Source organism: Coloeus monedula, assembly GCF_965178545.1.
Source record: "Coloeus monedula genome assembly, chromosome: 26".
In the NCBI taxonomy this organism is placed as follows: domain Eukaryota; kingdom Metazoa; phylum Chordata; class Aves; order Passeriformes; family Corvidae; genus Coloeus; species Coloeus monedula.
In genome coordinates this window covers 4444666-4467755 of record NC_138806.1, presented here as the reverse complement: position 1 = coordinate 4467755, position 23090 = coordinate 4444666, and the positions used below count along the sequence as shown (strand labels likewise).

General features: G+C 68.4%; 1 protein-coding gene across 1 annotated transcript; it reads left to right on the top strand.

Moving 5' to 3' along the window:
* The first annotated feature begins 1382 nt into the window (after positions 1-1382).
* On the top strand, positions 1383-23084 carry RARA (retinoic acid receptor alpha). Its single transcript, XM_082297296.1, has 9 exons — positions 1383-1632; positions 8357-8652; positions 19802-19950; positions 20055-20196; positions 21071-21231; positions 21317-21493; positions 21575-21779; positions 21932-22090; positions 22476-23084. Exons 2-9 carry the CDS (start codon positions 8475-8477, stop codon positions 22685-22687), a joined length of 1383 nt encoding a protein of 460 aa, XP_082153422.1. The 5' UTR covers positions 1383-1632; positions 8357-8474; the 3' UTR covers positions 22688-23084.
* The last annotated feature ends 6 nt before the right edge of the window (positions 23085-23090 follow it).

Genomic DNA, 23090 nt, shown 5'->3' with positions numbered 1-23090 from the left:
GGGGCAGGACCCCGCACGACCCCGCACGACCCCGCCGCACCCGCGCCGGGCGAGCTCTGTGGGGCCTCAGTGGGATGGGGACACGGCCACCCTTCGTGTCTTCGTGGCACCTCCTGCCGCGCCCTGCCACCCGCTGCCGGGGCACTGCCGGGCCTCGGTGCCGCGACGCCGCGGGACGGGACGGGGCTGGGCGCCGTGGCCGGGCAGGATCCAGCCGGTGATGGGCTCAGTCCCGCGGTGCTGTGCCCGGGGGTCGCCGGTGCCCGGCGGCTGCCCCGGTGGGAGCGGAGGGGGGTCGGAGTGGCCGCCGTGCACATCTGGGAGTGATTTGGCACATTCCACTGGGCTGAGCACATGCCGGCGCCTGGGCCTCGCCGCCGCGGCCCCGGTGTGCGGGGAGGGGGCCAGCGGCCGCTCCGGGCTGGGGGTGCCCCGGCCTGGCTGGCCACGACTGGCCAGAGCATCCGGGCTCGCTCTGGTGAGCACAAGGGGGGAAACTGAGGCACGGGAATGTGCTGAGTGGCCTGGTGGGCACCACCCTCCGGTGTGGGATCCTGACAGGCACGCAGGAGTCCTGGGCAGTAGGGGGCCAGTGTGACTCCCCCCGGGGTATGTGCTGAGGCTGGCCACAGGCCTCACATGTGTGTCTTCCCAGGGGAGCTCCTGCCCCACTGCCCTCCCAGCTCTCGTGATGCAGGGTCTGGTCTGTGCTAGTGGGTGCAGGGCCCTGGGTGCCCTTTCTGGCTTCCCAGAATGTGGCTGGGTAGCCTGTGTCCATGTCCGTGTCCCCATCGCCATCCCCTTCCTGGGATCAGCATCTCTCCGGGGACAGAGCAGGGAATCCCCCTGGGTACAGGCACTCTATACCCCCAGGGTACCATGGGTGCCCCCAACCCTTCCTCTCTGAGCCTGGGGGGGCAGCTCAGGGACTCCCCATTCCTCTCCCCTCTTCTCCCCAGTGTGTTCCCATCTCTTCCCTACACCCCTGGAGCACCCACCCCCCGTGTTTTCCCTCATGTGGGTGCCCCAATCCTCCACCCGGAGGGTGGGGGCGAGTATCCAGAGGCAGAGAAAAAGGAAGCGGGCTTGGGGGAGCCTTGGAGCACCTCCTCCTGTGAGTGTGGGGGGGGGGGAAAAAAAGGGAAGAGGGGCACCGACGTTGCGGTGCGCGGCCCCTTTAAGAGCCCCCCCACCCGGCGCGGCGCGCGCACCCACTTTCTCCCCTTCCGCTTTCTGGAGACTTCAAAGAGTTACAAAGCGGGGCTGGCCCCGCCCCCGCCCCGCCCCCGCCCGTGCCCCATTGGCCGCTGGGGCGGAGCGGGGGCGTGGCCACCGGGAGGGGCGTGGTCTCCTCCCGCTTCCCCCCGCCCTCCGCCGCCGCCGCCGCCGCCGCCGCCGCCGCCGCCGCCCCGCCCGGCCCAGCCCCGGGTAAAGTTTCCCCGCGAGCACATGACTCGCAATGGCCGCGGCCGCCGCTCGGTGAACCCCCCCGGGAACCCCCACCCCACCCCTCCCTCACCCCTCTAAGCCGGGGCGAACCCCCCCCAGCTCCTTCCCGGTGCCGCCGCCATGCAGCCACCACCGGGAGCTCCCCGGGTTTAAGGATTTCGGTGTTGGAGTCTCCGTGAGCAGGTAATGAGTGGGCTCCGGATCTACCCGTGGGAGTGGAAGGGGGGGTTGGGAAGGAGGGTCTTGATGCGGCTCCGGTACCGCCTCTGGGGATCCCCCTCCGGTAACGGGGGATCCCGGGGTTCCCGCAGCGGGGGAGGGACTCCGCCGGGCTGCGGCTGCCGGGCGCACCGGAGCCGCAGCGGGTTCGGGATCGCGGCTTTGGCCCCTGCCTCCTGCCATTTGGCTTGGGGGTGCCGGAGTTCCCTCTCCCGGTACCGACCGCCTGGGCGCTCCCGAGCGGCAGCGCTGCCCCCCCACCCCGGGGAGGGTTCCGGGGAGGCTCCGATAGCCTCTATACCCCACCGGCGACCGGAGGACCGCCACGGAGCGCGGTGCTGAGGGGACCCCCCCGGGATTACCGGGCTCCCTCGGGCCGCCGGTGTGCGCAGCCACATTCCCCCCCCACCTCCCCGCGGCGGGGGGGGCCGGGGCCGGTTCCCCTTTTCGGGGTGCGGCGGGGCCGGGGCCCGGCGGGGGAGCGGGGCCGGGAGCGCGGGGGGCGCCGGGGGCCGGGGGGCGGGAGCGGCGTCTGCGCCGTTTCCTGGCCGGCGGGCGGAGGAAGCCATCGCTCTGCGCGGCTGACAGGGCGGCGGCGGGCGGGGGGGCCCGGGGAGGCCGGGCGGGGGGCGGCGAGGCCGGGGAGGGGACCGTCGGCCGCCGCCTCCCTCCCGCAGCAGCTGCCCGGGGCCGGGCCGGGGGCGGCGGAGCCCCCGCAGGCTCCGGGCGGGGTGGGCGGGTGGGGGGTGCTGTCCCCCGGGTGCTCGACCCCTGCAGAGTGGGGATTCCCCCCCGGGGGCGGGCAGCGGCGCTCCAGGCTGGGGTGGGCCGGTGCGGAGACAAATCTGTGCTTCTGTCCCCCAAATCTGTGCCTCTGACCTTTGACCTCGTTGGTGGCAGGGGCCGCCCCGCAGCGCGGCGGGTGCTGGGGGTGAACACGGGGGCTCCCCAAGCCGGTCCCCCCGCTCCGGGGAGCCGGGCAGGCACCGGCTGGTGGCTCCGGGTGCAGCACCCGCTGCGTCCCCGCGCCGGGATTAGCGGGTGGCGGCTCGGTGGCTTAGCGGCCCCGCGGCCACTGCTCCCGGGCCATATGTCACCCGTGGGCCCCCACCCTGCCCTTGGGGGTGACCTTGCTGCGGCGCGGGGATGCGCCTGCTCCCGTGGGTGCTCGCACCGGGGATGCCTGTGGGTGCCTCAGTGGGTGTCCGGCCTCTTTGCCCATTGCTCACAGCCCCCCCAGGTGACGCGGTGACACGGCCACCGACAGTGGGATGGCAGGAGCAGGGCAGTGCACTGTGCCTCGTCCGGCGCTGCCTGGTGCCTGCGGCTGCTCCATCCCACAGGGATGCCTGGCTTCACCCAGCTGTCCTTGTACATCCTCCGTGTCCCTGCGCTCGGTCCCTGTGGCAGGAGCAGCGTCGCGGCCGCGGAGCCTGGGGATGGCCTGTGCCACTGCCACCGCCTGCCCTGCGGCGCTGGGATTTACCATCCTGCCGCTCCGGATCTATTTATATCCAGGAGGTTCTGGCGTGACAACGTGCCACACTTGGCCGCGCGTGCCCTGAGCCACCGTGCCCTGGGCCACTGTCCTGGCAATGTCCAGTGCTGATGCCAGTGCTGCCATGGAGAGGGTGGCTGGGCTCTGGGGTCCCCCAGCCCTTTTTGGGGTGCTGCTGCAGCACGTCAGGGCTGGGGGAACTGTGGGTCCCCTGCAGTGCGTGCCTGGAGCCTCAAGGTGCCCCACGGCCATGGGGCACCCCTGTGCCGCAGGGCCCCCTGGCAAGCGCCAGCCCCGGGGGGGGCGCAGCGGGTGCGGGGGGTGCGATCATATCTGCGGTGACACATGTGCTGATTACGGAAAATGGGTTAATCTCCCTGCGGCTGGAGGAGGCTTAGCGGGGGGTGGCTCGTGGCAGGGCCCGGCGAGGGGCCGCGTGCGTCCGCTGTGGCCTCCGCTATCCCCACTGAGCCCCGGCTGCCAGGCAGTGACAAGGGACATGGCAAGGGGACGTGGCAGCGGCACACGGCAGCCTGCCTGCCCGCAGCCAGCCCGGGCGCGACGCGGTGGGTCGCGGTGGCTGCGGCACGGAGCGGTTTGGTCCCCCCAGGTACATCAGGTCTCTGCTTCGGAGCCTGCCCAGGCTGGGGGCACGGTGCCACCAAATCTCGGTGTCCGGGGGTGTCACACGGCCGCCTGCCCGCCGGGTCCCCCCGCGCCGTGTCCCGAGCGGCCCCGTGCCAGCTGCACTTGTCTGCCGGCTGTCGCCGAGCCAGCGAGGGCTGTCTGGGGCCGCGCTGTTCCCGGCACGCCATTCCCAGGGTGCCGGCTGCCGCCGCAGCCTCGGCTAAAAACAACCGGGACTGCTGCGAGTGGCTGCCGGGGCACCATCCCCCTGCTTCCCGGGAGCCCCTGGGGAGCTGGGATGGGGCACTCTGGGACCCCTGGGATGGGGCACTCCGGGACTGGGAGTTCTGGGCCTGTGGTTCCCTGCTTTCGTCCTGAAGGTTGGGTTGCAGGGTGGAGATTGGGGTGTACCTGGAGGTGTCCCCTCCATGGGCAGGCAGCAGAGGGTGTGGGTCCCCAGGGTGCTGTGGGGGCAGCCCACAGTGTGAGGGGTTGGTGGGTCACGCTGGCCGGGACACCACCGGACCTTTGGGACCGGCCTGCTCCTCTCAGGCACCCACGGTGCAGCCAGGCCGGAGCAGTGCCGGTGGTGGTGTGGCACAGCCGTGGCCATCCCAGGGGCCATGGTAGGGGCTGGGGCACCTGTTCCTGCAGAAGAATGGCGCATCTGGTGGTGGGTGCGGGAGGTGTAACCGGAGCGGCGCGTTCCCGGCGTAACCGGAGTCGGCCCGGCCGCAACAGGTGGAATTTCAGTTTGTGGCTCGTTGCGGCAGCAAGATGTGGGGTGCTGGGGTGAGGACCCACACCGCAGGGCCAGTGGCAACTCCATAGGGTGCCCATGTACCCCCATGGGGTGCCCCTCCCCGTGGGAGGCCAGCATGGCCACCATCCCAGCTGGCACGAACAGCGTCCCCGTGGGCCAGCATGGTGTCCCTGGCCCTGTGTCTGTGCTGGGGGAGCGATGGTGGCTCCGTGTATCTTGCAGTTGGTGTTGGGGTGCAGGAACACCAGTGCTGCTCCTGGACCTGTGGTGGGGCAAACCCCTCGTCTTGCTGGCCCTGGAGAGTAGGATGTAGGTCCTGTGGTCAGCACTGGCCTCAGCATCCTCAGATTCCTGTTCCCAGCAGCCTCAACTCCAGCACACGCTGCCTGGCCCAGTGTGTGCCGCTGGCTCCGGCCGTGCCGCAGGCTGGGCATGATTCACGCCTGCCCGGGGACGTGAGAAACGTGACGGTGACTCACCGTGGAGAGCTTTGGGGATACGGGGAGAGGGTCTCTCTCAGCAGCCCTGTCAGGGGGTCACCTCACCCCTCCTGCACGATGCTGGCTGGCCTGGGAGGGCCCGGAGGGGCCGGTGGCGGCGGGGGGCAGCGGGGGGCAGCCGGGCCCTTGGCCTCGCGTGCGAGGCCACCCCGGGCTGGTTCTGCCGCCAGCGAGGAAACCGCAGGCTGCAACCGCAGCGGCTCCGCAGGCGCTTCCTGCCCTGCCCCGAGGCTGCCATCCTGTGCCCCCGTACCCTAGAACGGCAACCCCTCTCTGCCCACACACCGTGGGGGCAGCCTGGCACGGGGGGGTCCCCATTGCCGGTTCTGGTGAGGGTGGGGGACATACATAGCAGCTGCTGCCAGATTTGGGGAGTGCAGGATGCTGCGGTGGTGAACCCTGCGATGGCAGCAGGGCCAAGGGCCTCAGGTGGCAGGTCAGCGGGGTCATTAGTCAGTGGGGTGATAAGTCAATGGGGTGAGAGATTCTAGGGTGGCAGGGGAGCATGGTGAGAGAGTCTGGGGTGACAGGGGCTGTGACAACTGGGCCAGGACTGAACTGAAACCTGTCTGCCTGGGAATCGAGAGTGGCAAGGGGAAGCTGCGGCCTGGAGCACGGTGCCTGCCGGCATGACAGGAAGGGCTGGGTCGCTGCCCGCTGCCCTGCCAGGCACCCCCAAACACCCCCAGCCCCGCTTGCCCCCCGCTGCCGGGGGGGCCAGGGCGGTGCCCCCGTTCACCGGCGTGTCACATCCGGGCGCTGGTGCTGCCATCACCGTGTGCCCCGGCAGGAAGCACAGCTGGGTTTGGGGGCGTGATGTGGGCTGGAGCTGGGGTACTGCCTGCACTGGGGGGTTCGGGGAGCCTCAGGGTGGGCTGGAGGTGTCGCTGGCTGGGGTGGTCACTGGGGACAGGGTGCTGCGGTGTGGCCATTCCGGTGGGATCCTGGTTGCTCTGCGGTTGGTGCTGGCTGTGCTGGATGTCGGGGAGCAGGATGCACCTGTGGGCACTGACCCCAGCCTGGGGGGTTACAATGGGGGGCTGCGTTATTGAAAGGGGTCTCTTGGGGGACTGTGCCAGTACTGCCTGGCCTACCTGGGTGTGCACAGATTTTTGCGGAGGGCTTTGTGATCTCTTTGGGGTCACAGTGGGATGGTGGCTAGGTCAGCCTTGTCCCACTGCAGCTGTGTCCCCCCACCAGCCATGGGCCCCCAGATCATGTCCCCCACCAGCCACACTGCTGCCAGCCCTGGGAATGGTGTGATCTGTGTGTCCGTGCGTCTGTCCACCCACTCCCGGGGGCCACCCCCGGCCTGGGTGGGAGGTTCCTCGTGTCTGGATTTGGCCCGGGCCCCGCAGCAACGTTTTCCATGGGGCTGGAACGAGGCGCTGGATTCCAGGAAGCTCCGGGCCTCATCCAGCTCCTGTGGGGACTGGAGGAAAAGGCGTCGGGGCGGGTGAGCGTGGGCCCTGCCGAGGAGCTGCATGGCCCCTGGCCCCACACTGCTGGCCTGGCGGGTTCTGGGAGTGCAGCTTGGTCGGAACACCCAGGACCCCCATTTGGAACACCCAGGACCCACATTTGGGATGCCCACAACCCCCCAGCTGGGGAGCAGCCGTGTGCTGGGGGCTGTGCCGGCACATGGTCCTGGGGGAGTTCCTCTGGGCACCAGCTCCTGCCCACCAGGACCCACGGGAGCAAGGCTGGCCAGGATCCCCAGACCCTCCTGGCCACTGCTGGTCATGTGGAGCATTGGAAAAGGGGGTTGCTGGCTGGGTTGGGGTGCACGATGACCAGCCTGGCGGCGTTGGCCTCGCTCCGTCCCTGGCCGGCGGTGTGTGGGGGGGCTGGAGTGGGTTGAGTAATTGGGCCCCAGCACGGCTGGCGCGGTGCCCGGCGAGCACTTGGCACCGGCAAACATAAACAGTTCTTCCCGCGCCTCCCTCCCCTGGCTCCCCCCAGCCAGCACAACTCGGGGGCCACGGCCTGGCCGGGGGGGGGGCCATGGGCAGTCCCCCACACCGCAGGCCAGGGTCCCTGCAGTGCCATGTGTGGACCCCACGCAAGGGCTGTCCCCAGTCTGATGCTGACCCAGCATCCGGCACCGTGCCCTGGCAATGGCTGTGGGAATCCCACACTCACTGGGGCACCCTGTGTTGGGGGGAATGTGACCCTCCCCCAGGCACTGATGGGTGCCCACTCTATAGTGACAGGACCATGGGTCTCCCCATAGGTGCTTCCCACTGGGTCGGTGGGTGCTGGTGTGAGCTTGGAGAACTGTGAGGGGTCCTGCCTCCAGTGGGTGCACCCAGCTGGGTTCTGGGGGGGGCGGGCAGGGCCATGCCCATCCCGGCCCCTCCCCAGCGCCTTGCCGGGCGGCCCAGCCTTGTTCCTCTGGATCCTTTTCCGCCTCCGCGGGGCCGGGAGCCAGCACTCTCGGCAAATAAACAGCCCCCGCCGGGCCCTGCGCCAGCACTTAAATAAACAGCCAGCCCGGGATTGTGAAAGCCCCGTGCCCCTCTTCCCACCTCCCCCCGACTGGCCAGGGCCGAGGGGTCCGTGCCCACCGGCCTGGCGTGGGAGCTGGCGGCGCACGGCGTGAGCTGGCGCGTGGCACATGGCATGGGGTGGGGGCTGCGTCGCGACGGGCACGGCCCAGCCCTGTGGCCAGCCTGAGCCCCCCGGTGCTGGTCCCGTGGGGCTGAGCCCCCTCCTTCTGAGGCCGGCTGGCTGAGCCCCCTCGCGATCCGTGCAAGCATGGGGGGAGCGGAGCCGGAGCGGGCGCGTGGCCGTGACGGCAGAGCCGGCCTGGAGCGGAGCCGCTGTCCTCAGGGGACCCCGGTGTGCCCGTGTCCCGCCCCCGTCCCCAGCTGCCCCGCAGCCCCCCAGGCTGGGCAGGGGCTGCTGCCCCCAGACCCTGCTGCGTGCCCCATCTCCCATGCTAGGCCTGGCAGAGCAGGTTTGGGGTCGTGGTGCGGCCTTTGGCTAGAAGGGGTGCCCTGTGGGACCACAGTGTCCCCATGCCATCCCCACACCGTCCGCCCGTCCCCCCCACTAAGCTAAGCTGGGATTAGGGAGCTGCGCCTGCCGGTGCCGCCGTCCCAGTGTTGTTAATCGGGGGATCGGCTTTAATTCCCCACGGAGCCCCAGGCCCGGCCGGCTGCGCCCTCCTGGGGCCGGGAGGGGATGTGGCCCCGGGGGGGGCTGGGGAAACTGAGGCACGGCTGGTGGGTGACCCCACTGGGTGGGAGTCAGCGGTCACAGCCCCTCTGCTAATGCCCCTCTCTGCTTCCCCCACAGCACCGCAGGACCAGCGCCAACTGTGAGGACAGCCCAGCAGCAGGGCACCCGCGGGCCCCATGCTCTGCTTGTCCCCCGGACCCCGCACCTGAGAGCCCCCTGCGCCGGAGACCCCGCCATGGCCAGCAACAGCAGCTCCTGCCCCACACCGGGCGGGGGGCACCTCAATGGCTACCCTGTGCCCCCCTATGCCTTCTTCTTCCCACACATGCTGGGGGGGCTCTCACCGCCCAGTACCCTGGCCGGCATCCAGCACCAGCTCCCCGTCAGTGGATACAGTACCCCGTCACCTGCCAGTGAGTACTGTGTCCCTGCAGGGGCTGGTGGGACCCCCAGTGCTGGAGGGGTATGTGGAGACCCATCCGGGCCGGGCTCTGTCCCCAGCGTGGGATGTGGGTGCCAGTCCCAGGCTGCTGCTCCAGCACTGGTCTGTAATGTGCCCCACGGCAGTGGCGCTGGTGAGGTGGGGTCTCCTTGCTCCCTGCCACACCTGTGGGGAGCTGATTTTGGGGGCTTCATGATGCAAGCGCTGGGTGCTGCTCCCCATGTGTTCATCTGAGTGCTCCTGCTGGAGAAACTGAGGCAGGGAGTGCTCAATGGCCCTGGTTGTGTCATTAATTGCGGCCGCCTTCGTTAATGGCTGTTTTATACGCTGGTTATTAATGGCCCATGGGCCCTGGCCAGGGTGTTCCTGTCCCTCACTGTGACCAGACTGGGTGCTGGGTGGCTTGGTGGGTGCTGTGTCCCCACGGTGGCTCTTTGTTCGTCGGTGGCAGGCCTGCCATGGGGGAGGCGATGAAGGCAATGAAGACAGTCATCATCGCGGCTGCTCCCGATTCCATTTCCCCGTGACAGGGTCGTCCATCACGGCCCCGGTAATCACTGCCAGCCGTGATGGCAGCTGGGAGCTGCTGGAGGTGGGCATCCACCCCGGGTCCCCCTGAACCAGCACCCCTCAGAGTGCCTCAGTTTCCCTGGATGCCATCTTGGATGCCATGGGATGGCTGCTGGACTCCTTCTCACCCTGGTCCCACGGTGGGTGGGTACCCGTGCCCGTTCGCTGCATCATGGGTGCCCTGCGGCGCCTGCTGGCGGGGAGAACCCCGTGGGTCGGGGTGTGGCAGGGCCCCCCCGGCCCGTCCTTGGCCCCGGGGGCCGGTGCAGGTCCGGGCAGGGCCGGCCCTGGGTGCTGTCCCCCGCCGGAGCCGCCCCGGCGGCGGTGGGACCCAGTGGGACCAGTTCAGCGACTGGGTGTCGGCGGGTGGGGCCACTCCCCCGCGCTGGCTCTGGGGCCATTCCGGGCGTGTGGGAACAGGCTGGGGGTGCCGCCTGTGTCCCCCCCTTCCCTGACACTGAGGACAGAGCCGCGGGCTCGGCTGGAGGGTGTCCTGGGGTGGGTGATGGACCGGTGAATCGTGCCTCAGTTTCCCCTTGGCCTTCCCTGCTGGGTGCCCGAGGGATGCAGGGGGTGGGGGCACCGTGTCTTGCCACCCCCTTTGTAGCATCCACACAGCCTGGTGGGCGCTCCGTTTGGGTAGGCCCTTCAATATTGGGGTGGCCCCTGATGCTGCTGCTCTCGCTCCTGGTGCAGGGAGGTGCCGGTGTCTGTGTCTCGGCTGCGGGGGGGCCGGTGCTGCCACCCCCTCCTCACCATGTGTCCAGCCCTCATCAGATGTGCTGCAGCTGTGCAGCCCCAGGGCCGATCCGGCTGGGCCCTCCTGGGTGTGCAGATGCCCCTCCCGGGATTTGGGAGCCCAGCGGGTCTGTGGGTGCTGGGATGGGGATCTGGTGGGTTGGGAGCTGCATGTGGGCATGTGTGTGCTCACATGATGGATGTACACGCGTGTGCCCTCTGTGGGCTGGGTGTGTGTGCGTGGAACTGTGTGTCTGTGGCACTGCGTGCTGCTGGCAGTGCTGGTGTGTCTCTGCACAGCTGTGTGCACAGCTGGGGCTGTGTGGAGCGTGCAGGCGTGTGTCGTGTGTGTGTGTTTGTGTCAGTGCCCGCTGTGCCTGTGTGTGCACACCTGTGCTACGCAGGGCGTGCATGCGTGTGTCGTGTGTGTGTGTGTGTCAGTGCCCGCTGTGCCTGTGTGTGCACAGCTGGGGCTGTGTGGAGCGTGCATGCCTGTGTCACGTGTGTGTTTGTGTCAGTGCCCGCTGTGCCTGTGTGTGCACACCTGGGCTACGCAGGGCGTGCATGCGTGTGTCACATGTGTGAGTGTGTTTGTGTCAGTGCCCGCTGTGCCTGTGCGTGCACAGCTGGGGCTGTGTGGAGCGCGCACACGTGTGTCACATATGTGTGTGTCAGTGCCTGCTGTGCCTATGTGTTGATGGCACACGCAGAGCAGCGTTGCCCGTGTCCCTGTGCCGGGTGGGTGCACGCGTGTTGGTGTGTGTGGCGGTGCTGGGTTGCGCCTGTGCCCTCATCCCCATCCCCGGGGGCTCCGTGGCGCCTGGCTGTCCCTGGAGGTCTCCTCCCCTTGCCCAGTGCTGGCCCGTGGTGTGTCTCAGGAGTCCCTGAGGGGCTCTCTGAGCAGCCGCCCCCCCAGACCCTCCCTCGCCCTGATTCCCAGGCCTGGCTGCGGGAAGCGGGACCCCAGCCCAGCCCCCGCTGCAGCCGCGCCCCCCCGGCCCCGCTCCGGGCTGCCGGGACAGGGGGCCCCGCGCCCGGGCTGGCCTGTCACCCTACCCGCTGGCTCCGGTTTCCTCGCGCCGCAGCCGCTCCCCCGCAGCGCCCCGTAATTAATTAATTTTTAAAAATTAATGAGCAAAACGTGCTCCCTGTAGGCCGGGGGCTGTGCGCGGGGGGGCCGCGGGGCTGGGGGGCCCCGCTCAGGGCAGTGGCCGGGGAGCCCCGCGGGGTGCGGTGCTGGGGACCCCCCGGCCCCCCCATCCCTGACCCGGGAAGATTGATGAGGCGCTGGGCCCCCAGCCTGGGAAAGCCCATTAGGCGGAGGTTCTCTATCACTGTCAGGGGCCGGGGGGAGCCGCCTGTTCCAGCCGGGAATTTGCCGGGCTCAAAAGCGGCTGAAGGGGATAAATGGGGTCTTTTGAAGTGGGCGGGCGAGAGGGGGGCTGCGGGGCCCGGGGGGGCTGCGGGGCCCCGAGGTGCTGGCGTGGCGATGGGGGAAGGGGCTGCGGCCAACACCCCATACCCCAGGCTGGGCTGAGGGGGTTTGTATTGGGGCCCCCGGCATCCCTGTCCGTGGGGACTGTGACCCTGTGATCCCAAAGTCGCCCCCTCCGGGTACGGGGGGGTCCTCCATGGGGTCCCCATGGGCCGTAGGATTGGGTTTTCGTCGGCCTTTTGGAGGCATCTGTGTCCCCCCGGAGCATCGCTCTGGGAGTGGGGCCAGGAGGATGCGGGGCTGGGAATGTTGCTGTAAGGGCCCCATTTTCGTGTCCCCAGGCCGCTGGTGGGATGTGGCTCAGGGCGGGGTGTCCCTGTCCCCCTCACACCGCGGAATTGCGTGCGGGGTGTCCCCTCGCCCAGTTCCTCTTGGCTCTGGAATTAAGGTTTTGTGTTTTTTTGTTTTTTTTTTTTAAATCTCTGTTTCTTCCTGTTGCCGCCGACGCGGGACGGGAGGGGATGCGGGACGGGAAGAGATGTGGGAAGCGGTGCAGGAAGCGATGCGGGATGGGAAGCGCTGCCCGTCGGGGCGGCCGTCGGCATGGCCCAGCCGCGCGGTGCCACCGCCCGCGTCCCCTCCGCCGTCCCCTCCGTCCCCTCCATCGCAGCCACATTCTTTCCAGCGCTGGTAAATGAGTCAGAGCAGACATTTGTCATGTTCGCTGCAGGAAGTTGGAGCAGCGCTGGGCTTTTGTTCGAAACCTGCTGGCTAAGCAAAGCCCCGACTTGCCATTATTATTTAAACAGGCGCTGCCGCGCTGCGCAGCCCCGCACGCACACACGGGCACGCACACGCGTGCACAGCCACACACGGACATACAGCCTCACACGGACATACAGCCACACACGGACATACAGCCACACATGGACATACAGCCACACACGGACATACAGCCACACGTGTGCACAGCCACACACGGACATACAGCCACACACGGACATACAGCCTCACACGGACATACAGCCACACACGGACATACAGCCACACGTGTGCACAGCCACACATGGACATACAGCCTCACACGGACATACAGCCACACACAGACATACAGCCACACACGGACATACAGCCACACATGGACATACAGCCTCACACAGACATACAGCCACACATGGACATACAGCCTCATGTGTGCACAGCCACACATGGACATACAGCCACACATGGACATACAGCCACACATGGACATACAGCCTCACACAGACATACAGCCACACATGGACATACAACCTCATGTGTGCACAGCCACACATGGACATACAGCCACACATGGACATACAGCCACACGTGTGCACAGCCTCACACGGACATACAGCCACACATGGACATACAGCCTCACGTGTGCGCAGCCACGCATGGACATACAGCCACACATGGACATACAGCCACACGTGCACACAGCCACACATGGACATACAGCCTCACACGGACATACAGCCTCACGTGTGCGCAGCCACGCATGGACATACAGCCACACACGGACATACAGCCACAAGTGTGCACAGCCATACACACACAGACAGCCACACATGGACACGCATGCGTGCACAGCCACACGCGTGCACAGCCACACACGGACATGCACACAGGCACAGCCACACATGCACACAGGACAGTCACATGCATGCACACACAGTCACAGCCACACTCACAGGGCCAGACAGAGCCACACGCATGCACACAGAGCCACACACACGCACAGCCACACACACACACGGACACACAGATGTGCGTGGCAACGCCCACATCCTCCGATCCGTGTCCAGCCATGCACATGCATGTGCTCCTCCTGCCCATGGCAAGGCCCAGCTGAGGGCTCCTCTCCCTCCAAGGGCACTCCTGGGCGAGGCAGTGTGGGGCTGGGGCAGTGCGGGTGCCGTGGCATGCCCGCTGTGCAGCAGGGAGGTCACCGCTGCAGCGGGAACTGGCACCCCCGGGGCCTGTCCTTGGCGTGTGACCGTCCCTGCTCTGGGCAGCGCCGTCACCACTCAGGGGTCCCTGGGTTTGCAGTGTCAGCTTCAGTGGGGGCTTGTGTGAAGGGGCGGTGTGGTGGGGACTGGTGGCACATGGTTTTCTGCCTTGCGTGGGTCACACGCCAGCACACGTGTGTGCACGCACACACAGGTACAGCGGGCTGTGCACACACGCGTGTGTTGACATTCTCAGCTGCTCCCGTGCTCAGAGGGACACGGTGTCACACACATGTGCATGTGTGTGCAGGAGGAATGCACACACGTGTGTGCACACAGGCTGCCCTGCGCGGGCACACGCACCTCCCCGTGCGTCTGTGTAGCGGGAGCACACGTGGCTCCGCTGCAGCGGGGATGCAGACACGCATCATGCACTGGGAACATGCATGAACACACGTGCACATGCATGTACACAGACCCACCCAACCCACCGGGGGGGGGGCCGAGGGTCAGGCCGAGGTGAGCCTTTCCCGCGGGTTCACCCGCAGTTCACCCGCATCCCATTAGGCAAATGAGCCACGGTCGCCGGGCAGCCCCCAGGACCCCCCCGGGACCCCCAGGGCCCCCGTCATCTCCGCCGGGCAGTCCCCGGGCCCCCCCAGCCCCGCCTTGAGCCCTTCCCTATTTCGCTCCCGTGTGGTGCTGCCCCTGCGTGTCCGTGTCCCTCTGCATGCCCGTGTTCCCCTGCGTGTCCCTTGGCCCCGCGTGTCCGTGCCCTCTCCTTGTGTCCATTTCTCCACCGCGTATCCGTATCCTCCTGCGTGGCCGTGTCACCTCATGTGTCCGTGCCCCCACCACGTCTGTTGCCCCCCTGCATGTCTGTGTCCCCTCGGTGTCCGCGCCCCCCACCTCCCGCGTGTGCTTGTCCGTGTTGCGTGTCCGTGCCCCACGCCCGCGTGTCCATTTCTCTCCTGCGTGTCCGTGCCCGTCCCCTACATGTCCGTGCGCCCTCCGCGTGTCCGTGCCCCGTGTCCGTGTGCCCCCGGCGTGCGGGTGTCCGGCGGCCCCGCGGCGCGGAGCGGGTTAAGTGCGAGGAGGCGGCGGGTGCCGGGAGGGACCGGGGCTGGCGAAGCCGCAGAGCCGGCGGGGCTGCGCCTTCCTCCCCTCCCCCCGCCTCCTCCTCCTCCTCCTCTTCCTCCTCCTCCTTCTCCTCCTCCTCCTCCCGCCGCTCGGGCGCGGAGCGAGCGGCGGGGCCGCTCCGCGGGGCGATGGCAGCGCGGCGCGGGGCGCCCCGGGGGCGCGGGGGGGGGCACTGACCGCCCGGGGCCGCCCCGGCCGGGGGAGCCGCCCCCGCCGCCCCGGGGCCATGTACGAGGGCGCGGCGGTGGCGGGGCTGCCCCCCGGCCCCTTCCTCCGCATGGATTTCTACGGGCCGGACCCCCGGGGCTGCCCCCCCCGCCGCCCCCCGCCGTGGAGCAGCTCCGGCCGCTGTAGGTACCTGCGCGCCGGGGGCGGACGGGCCCCTCTCCGTTGCATCGGGCCGGGGAGAGGGGCCCCGAAACCCGGGCGGGGGTGGGGGGCGGCTGCGGGGATGGGTGCGGGGTGCGGTGCTGGGTGCGGGGGCCCTGGCCGTGGGCGGGGGGCTGAGCTGAGTGCTGGTCCCGGGGGGGTGCGGGGCTCAGCCCCCCCAGCCGTCTCCCCACCCGCTCCATGCGCAGATGCCACCGGCTCTTTAAACACCCCCTGCCCTATTTCGGGGGCAGTTAGGACCTCGGGGCCGAGCTCGGTGAAGGGGGGCAGGGGGGTCGCCTCTCGCCCCCCCCTTCCCGCAGCGGGGTCCAGGCAGCGCCGGCTCCGCCGGGAATTTCGCTCTCTCCTGATAAAGGCTCCGGGAAAATCCAATTAACTACAGACGGAGCCGCCGCTGCTACCCAGGCGCAGGGGAGCCCCAGCCTGGGCCCCCACCCTGCCCCGGATCGGGGGGTCCCCCTGGGCCGGGGGTGCTGGGTGTGGATGTGAGGCCGGGCCAGCTCTGTTCCTGCTGGCGGGACCCTGCCCTGTGTCCCTGAGGGGTCGCAGCCCGGTGTCCCCTCCCATACCCTTGCCCTGTGCGAGGGGGGGCAGGGAGGGCGTGAGGACACCGCTGTACCGGGATGGGCAGCAGGGGGACACGGGCAGCGCACCCCAAGTGGCGGCCAGCCTGAGAGCTCTTCCCCCAAGGGGATGTGGGACCCTGCCGTGGTTTGTGCCCACTGTGTGGGGAGCGAGTGAGGTCTGGAAGGGGCTGGAGGAGTCCCGTGCCCCCGCTGTGGGCAGCCGGTGCCCTGGTACCCAGGGGCCACCACAACAACCCAGGGAAACTCCTGTCGGGTTCCGTGGGACTTTTCACCCCGATAAGGGCGGGGGCCCATTGCGGGGTGCCCGTGGCCGGCGCTGTGCAAAGGGTGTGTGGCCGTGGACCCCGGTCTCGCTCCCCGCATTGTCTCGGGGCCGCTCGACCTTTGCGCTGGCACCGAGCGCGGCCGAGGGGCCTTTGTCTGCGCTGGGGACACGCGGGGGCTCCCGCTGGCTCTGTGAGGGGGGGGCTGCCTCCGAGGCCTCGCCCAGGCAGGGTGGGCAGGGGGGTCCCAGGCTCCAGCGCCACCCCTTAGGGCAGGGACACCCGGCTCTGACTGCCCTGAGCAGGGTAGCTGGGGGGCATTGTCCCCTCTCTGTGCCCCCCAGTCCTGCGGGGGCCGGAGCCCCCTCCCCGTGGGCCGTAGCGCTGGGTGGACGTGGGTCCCCTCCCTGGCTAGGGCACCTCGGGGCTCTGGTCACGGTGACCGTGACCTGGCGGGCGCGTGGGCGGCGGGCGCTGGCGGGACTCCCTGGCTGTGCGCCCCGCTCCCGACGTCACACGAGGTGCCGTGTCTCCGCAGCCCGGGGGTGCCAGCCCGGGCAGGGCTCGGTGGTGTCGGAGCAGCCGTGCTGTGCCTCAGTTTCCTCAGAGCCAGCTGCGGCTGTGCCCGCTGGCCCCGCGGTGCTGGCTGCTGGCCCAGCGTGGCACTGCCCTGCCCGGCGGGGCGTGTTGCGCTGGCACAGCAGCCAGAGCTGCTCGGGGGGCACGGGGAGCCCATCCATACCCTCAGAGAGGCCTGGGGCTGCTACCATGGGGAAACGGAGGCACGAGGCAGCTCCTGAGAGTGGGGGAAGATCTTGTAGGAGCCCACCAAAACAGTGGGAACCCCCTGCCCCTGTGGGGCCAAGTGCTGTTGGGGGTTTTTGGAGTGCTGTGTGGGTGTGGGAGGGGTACGTGGGGTTAGATTGTGCGTGGCACCCCCCCCCCCCCCCACTGGGCACAGGGTGGCCTCACATGGCCTTGTAAAACTGTGGGTCACAGATGGGTGTGTCGGGGTTTTGGGGACCCCAGGCCCTGGAGCTGGCAGGGCACAGACACCGGCTCCTGGGCAGGATGCTCTGAGGGGACCAGGCGGTGCCCGGTGGGCTGAGCCCCGTGGCTGGTGGCATGTGAGCAGGAGCGGGCACCCCACGGCTCGGGGTTCCCGGCACCCTCTTCCCTCCCCCCCCTTCTCCTGCAGAAGCGCAGGAATTCGGGGCACGTGGGATTCTCATCCGCAGGGAAGCCCTGGGTGGGCCTCCCCCCTCCTGTGGGGGGCTGTGACCTCTGGCACGGCACTGCCACCGCACGGGGCTGCGGGGACCCCCGGTGACCCCCGCTGCGCCCTCGGGTGGGCTCCCCCCTCTAGTCCCCCCATCCTCGTCCTCCCCCTCTGGCCGGGGTCTATCCCGGAGCCGTGCCGGGGTGGCGGCGGCGCGGAGGCCGGTGTCCCCGCCGGGCACCGGCACACGGGGTGTCCCCGCGGGCGCTTTCCCACGCCAGGGCGGGGGTGCGGGTGTCGGGGTGCCCCGGGGTCCCCCGGCGCGGGCAGGAAGCAGCCGGCGGGGCCGCGGGCGGGGGCGGCGCGTTCAGCGTTCACCCGGGATCTGGCGGAGCCGCAGCATCTGGTCTGCAGCTGGAGCCGGGCTCCGCTGCCTCGGCCGGGGGGGACAGCGGGGTCCCCCCTGCTGCGGGGGGGGGGCGGGCTGGGGGAGGGGATGAGCCTGGGCATTGGGGTCCACCGTGTCCCCAACTGCACCCCGTCACCCAGCCCTGCGCGAGCAGGGGAGGTTGGCACCCATCCTGCCTGCTCAGCGCGCCTTTGGGTGCTGCTCTGTGCCCTCCCCATGCCCCCCAGGGCCGCGAGGGGCACCCAGGCCTGATGCTGCCATGAGGGGCTCCTGGGGAGCTGGCTAGGCTGGCGGCTGTGCCTGTGTCCGTGTCCCCTCCGTGGTGGCACCTCGGTCCCTTGGCCGGTGGTGGGGGTGGCAGGGGATTCCCGGGGTGCTGGCGCAGCTCTGCCAGCGCAGGAACGCGGAGGGAGCCGGGTCCCCTCCCCCCTCCGCACCCAGCACGTCAAAATCTTGTCAAATCCGCGTTTTGTGAGTGCAGCTCTCCACGAGGAAGTTCTTAAATTATATAAAAGAGGCGATAAATTATAGACGACGTTCGCTCAGTCACTTTAATGGCTCCGCTCCCTCGAGTGGCAGCGGTGATTTATTCAGCCCAGGAGCTCTGCCCGGCGCTCGCCCCCACGCCCGTGTCCCACCCACACCCTCGTGTCCCACCCCGCACACCCACATCCCACCTCGCAGCCTCGTATCCCACCGTGCACGCTCACATCCCTCCCTGCACCCTCACAGCCCACCACACACGCTTGTATCCCACCTTGCACGCTCACATCCTACCTTGCACACTCCCCTCGTGCCCACACACTCATATCCCACCCTGCGCAATCGCCTCCGTGCCCTCATATCCCGCCTCACACATTCCCCTGGTGCCCCACACACTCATGTCCCATCCCACACACTCGTATCCCACCTTACACACTCATTTCCATGATCTCAAATTCCACCCCGCGTACTCCTCAGCCTGCCCCGCACGCTCCTGTCACACCCCGCACATTCCCCGTCCCCGTTGGCGCCTGGGGACAAGCGTCAGGCGTGGCTTTGTCATGGTGTCCCCTCCCTGGCCCCATCCCGTGGCCTTTGGCGAGGGGCCCGCGGCACTGCCGGGCTGGGGACCCCCACCCCTCACTCCCCAAAACCCCCCACTCCACTGGGGCCCCTTCTCCGGGCCGGGTGTCCCTTGCCGGGGCTCCCCACGGCTCCCCGGCCCCGGGGGGACTCCGGCGGCCGTGGGGCCCTTTTTGGGGTGCAGGGGCCGGCGGGGCGGGGGGGGCCTGGGCTCCCCCGCCGGGCCCGGCCTTTAATATCCTGTTTGACTGGTTCGCTTGGCTCTGCTGCAGAAAAACATTCGCAAACATCCCGGAGCAGCCGGGGAGCGCTTAACCCCTTCCTGGCTGCGCCCCACGCCGGGGGTGCACCCCGACTGTGCTGAGCCCTTCCCCAGCTCAAGGGGTGCACCTTGACTGTGCTGAATGTCCCCCCTGCACTCCAGGGGTGCACCCAACTGAGCTGAGCCCCCCCCCGTGGGCTAGGGGTGCACCCCGACTGTTCTGAGTCCCCCTGCTCCAGGGGTGCACCCCAACTGTGCAGCCCCCCTCGCCCCCCCAGCCTGGGCTGTGCTAGGGCAGGGGCCAAGGCTTGACCTGGGGGGCTTGGGCACCTCCTGCAGGGTCCTGGGGGATGGGGGTGCTTTCTGGGGTGCAAGAGGTGCATGCCTCGAGGTTTTGGGGTGCAGGAGGGCAACAGGCACGTTCCATGAGGTTTTGGGGTGCAGGGGCACTGTCTGTATCCCCTGTGCTGGCAGGGCCAGGGTCTGCTTGTTACGGGGACAAAGGCAGTGCTGCCCTTGGGGATGTCCTCCATTGGGGGACCTTGGGGTGCCAGCTGGGTGCCACTGTGCCTGTCCCCTCCTGGGGGGCCATGGGTGGTGGGTGACCCCCGGGTTTGTGGGGGTTCCCCTGTATATATGGGGGTCACACTGTACATGTGGGGGTCACCCTGTACGTACAGGTGCCACACTGTACATGTGCCCACATGTGTGAGTGAGTGTGTGGCACTGGCCCCCCCAAGCTGGCCCTGCACTCTCCGTCCCCCCCATCCGCTGGCAATGCTGATTGGGCTGGGGGTTTCTGAGATCCCGGCCCTTTTCTTTGCTTTTTTTCCTTTTTTTTGTCTGCCTGAATTCCACATCGTCTCTGTGACCTGGAAATGTCACGTTGCATCTTCCCAGCTCACGTCCTCTCCCCGCTGGCCCTGCTCGACCTGGCGCCAGGGCCGGGGTGGGCAGCGCAGGGCTGGGGCTGCCGGGACCCCTGGAGCTGGGGAGCAGCCGTGGGGTGCGGGGTGGGGGGTCCCTGCCTGGGGGGCTCCGTGCCCTGAGTGCCACCCCTTCCCCACAGCCGTCGAGACGCAGAGCACCAGCTCGGAGGAGATCGTGCCCAGCCCCCCTTCACCCCCACCCCTGCCCCGCATCTACAAGCCCTGCTTCGTGTGCCAGGACAAATCCTCGGGGTACCACTATGGGGTCAGCGCCTGCGAGGGCTGCAAGGTGAGCGCTGCCACCGGCCCCGACTGCCCCCACGGCTCCCCGGCGTCCTTGGGATGCTTGGTGTCCCCATGCCGGGTGCTGATCGGGGCGTGTGGGGTCCCCAGGGCTTCTTCCGCCGCAGCATCCAGAAGAACATGGTGTACACGTGCCACCGGGACAAGAACTGCATCATCAACAAGGTGACGCGCAACCGGTGCCAGTACTGCCGGCTCCAGAAGTGCTTCGAAGTTGGAATGTCCAAGGAGTGTGAGTGGGGCTGGGAACGGGGACAGGGATGGGAACAGGGATGAAGAGCAGGGATGGGATGGGAACACGGATGGGAACACCCTGCCTGGCGTTCCGGTCAGGGGGCTCCGGATATGATGGGCCATCCCAGCAGCCCTCACCGAGTGCCCAGCAAGGCCCGGGGGGATGGGGACCCCCTGGGATTGTGTCACAGCCCGGCAGTTTCCCGGGCAACGCGTGATTGATAATGTCAGAGATAAATGACGCTGACGAGGCCTCCCCGCTCCGCTGGCAGTTGTCATGGTGCCCGGCTGTGCCCCCGCGGTGGGTGCCCGGGGGAGAGGGCTGCTGAGGCGCAGCTGCCTCCCTGAGTCTTGCCCCATCTGCCAACCCCTGGGGGCCTGGCACCCCTGGGAGGAGCTGGCAGAGCCTGGGGGACCAGGAACTGCCAGGGGAGTTCAGCATCCCTGGAGGCTCACCCTGCACCTAAGAGGGGTCCTGGCCCTCCCAGCCCACAGAGGGTGATCCCTGCAGGGCTGGGGCTCCTCCCAGCTGCTCCACCCTTCCCAGCTGTCACCCCCAGGGTCCCTCCTGCACCCCTCACCCAGAGTGGTGGCTCAGCTGCCATTCTCTGTCCCCCAGGTCCCTCTCTGATATGCTGAGCACCATCCCCGCAGGCCCCCCCAGGAGTGCAGGGTCTAACTGCACCCCTAATTGCTCCTAATGGGGGTTGTTTAAGGGATCTGTGGGGCTGATGGCTCCGCTGGGAACTTGTCACCACAGCTGAGCCAACTGCTGGTGGCAGGTTCCCATCCTGCCCTGGGGGCAGAGCACGGTGGGGCAGGGGCTGGGTGGCACTGGGGCACAGGTGACACTGACCCTGCCATTCCCACAGCCGTCCGCAATGACCGGAACAAGAAGAAGAAGGACGTGCCCAAGCCGGAGTGCTCGGAGAGCTACATCATCACACCTGAGGTGGAGGAGCTCATCGAGAAGGTGCGCAAAGCCCACCAGGAGACCTTCCCCGCGCTCTGCCAGCTCGGCAAATACACTACGGTGAGTGTCGTGGGGTCCCGGGGGTCCAGGGGGGCTGGGGAGGGCCACACCCCCCCGTGCCCTCATCCCCCACCTCCCACTACAGAACAACAGCTCGGAGCAGCGCGTGTCCCTGGACATCGACCTGTGGGACAAGTTCAGCGAGTTGTCCACCAAGTGCATCATCAAGACGGTGGAGTTCGCCAAGCAGCTCCCCGGCTTCACCACGCTCACCATCGCCGACCAGATCACCCTCCTCAAAGCCGCCTGCCTCGACATCCTGGTGAGCGCAGGGATGGGACAGGGATGGGGACAGGGACGGGGAGGGGACACCAGGCTGAGCCCCCTGGCCTCTCCCCACCAGATCCTGCGGATCTGCACGCGCTACACGCCGGAGCAGGACACCATGACCTTCTCGGATGGGCTGACGCTGAACCGCACGCAGATGCACAACGCGGGGTTCGGGCCCCTCACCGACCTGGTCTTCGCCTTCGCCAACCAGCTGCTGCCGCTGGAGATGGACGACGCCGAGACGGGGCTGCTCAGTGCCATCTGCCTCATCTGCGGAGGTGGGTGCAGGGACAGGCACAGCCTGGCCGTCCTCCCCCAATGGCTGAGCAAGCAGACCCCAAATGAAGCCGAAGCAGTGGGAGCTGGGAACCCACAGGATGGCAACGGGGATGTGCTGTTCCCCCCAACCAACTCTGTGCCCCCTCCCCAGACCGCCAGGACCTGGAGCAGCCTGACAAGGTGGACAAGCTGCAGGAGCCGCTGCTGGAGGCACTGAAGATCTACGTGAGGAAGAGGAGGCCCAACAAGCCCCACATGTTCCCCAAGATGCTCATGAAGATCACAGACCTGCGCAGCATCAGCGCCAAGGGTGAGGCTCCTGTGGCTTTGGGTCCTGAGTGAGCATCCAGGAGACACTGGGGCATCTGGGTCACTCAGCATCCTCCAGAGGGGATGAAGAGGAGGACACACCCAGCACTGCATCTTCCAGGGATGCTGGAGACACCACACTGTCCCTTGTCCTCAGTGCCCAGGGAGAAGCAAAGCTGGGGGGTGTCAGTTTGGGGGTGCTGCTTTCAGGGTACTGTTTTGGGGGTGCCATTTTTTGGGTGCCCGTTTGGGGATGCCAGTTTTAGCGTGCCATTTTGGGGGTGCCCTTTTGGGGTTTTTTGGGTGCCGTTTGGGGTTGCCAGTTTCAGGGTGCTATTTTGGGAGTGCCAGTTTGTGGGTGCCTGCTGACCCCGACCCTCCCGCAGGCGCCGAGCGGGTGATCACGCTGAAGATGGAGATCCCGGGCTCGATGCCGCCCCTCATTCAGGAGATGCTGGAGAACTCGGAGGGCATGGACACGCTGGGGGGGCAGGCGGGGAGCCCCCGCGGGGGCAGCCTGGGGCCCCCCCCGGGCAGCTGCAGCCCCAGCCTTTCGCCCAGCTCCAACCGCAGCAGCCCGGCCACGCACTCGCCGTGACCCGCGCCCGGCGCGCACCAGGACAGAGCCCGGCACGCCGGCACGGGGGGGGGTCCCTGCACCCGGCCCGGCTGCAGCCCCCCGGGGCGGACTCCTCGGCAGCCCCCGCCGGAGCGGCCCCTGCGGGGACCCCCCAGCCCCGGGCCCAGCGCGTTGGTTGAGTCACATTTCAGGGGCGCGGGGACCCTCGGCCGCGGCCCCGGGGACGCCCCGGCCCCACCAGCACCAGCACCCACGGGATCGCGACCACCGAGCCACCCCCCCCACCCCGGCCGTCCGCGTGGGGGCCCGGCCAGCCCCGCACGCCGAGGAAGCAGAGTCATTTAAAAGAGAAAAGAAAGCAAAGTATATATATATAAATATCTATAAATATCTATAAATACGTTTTAAAACCTTTGTAAAA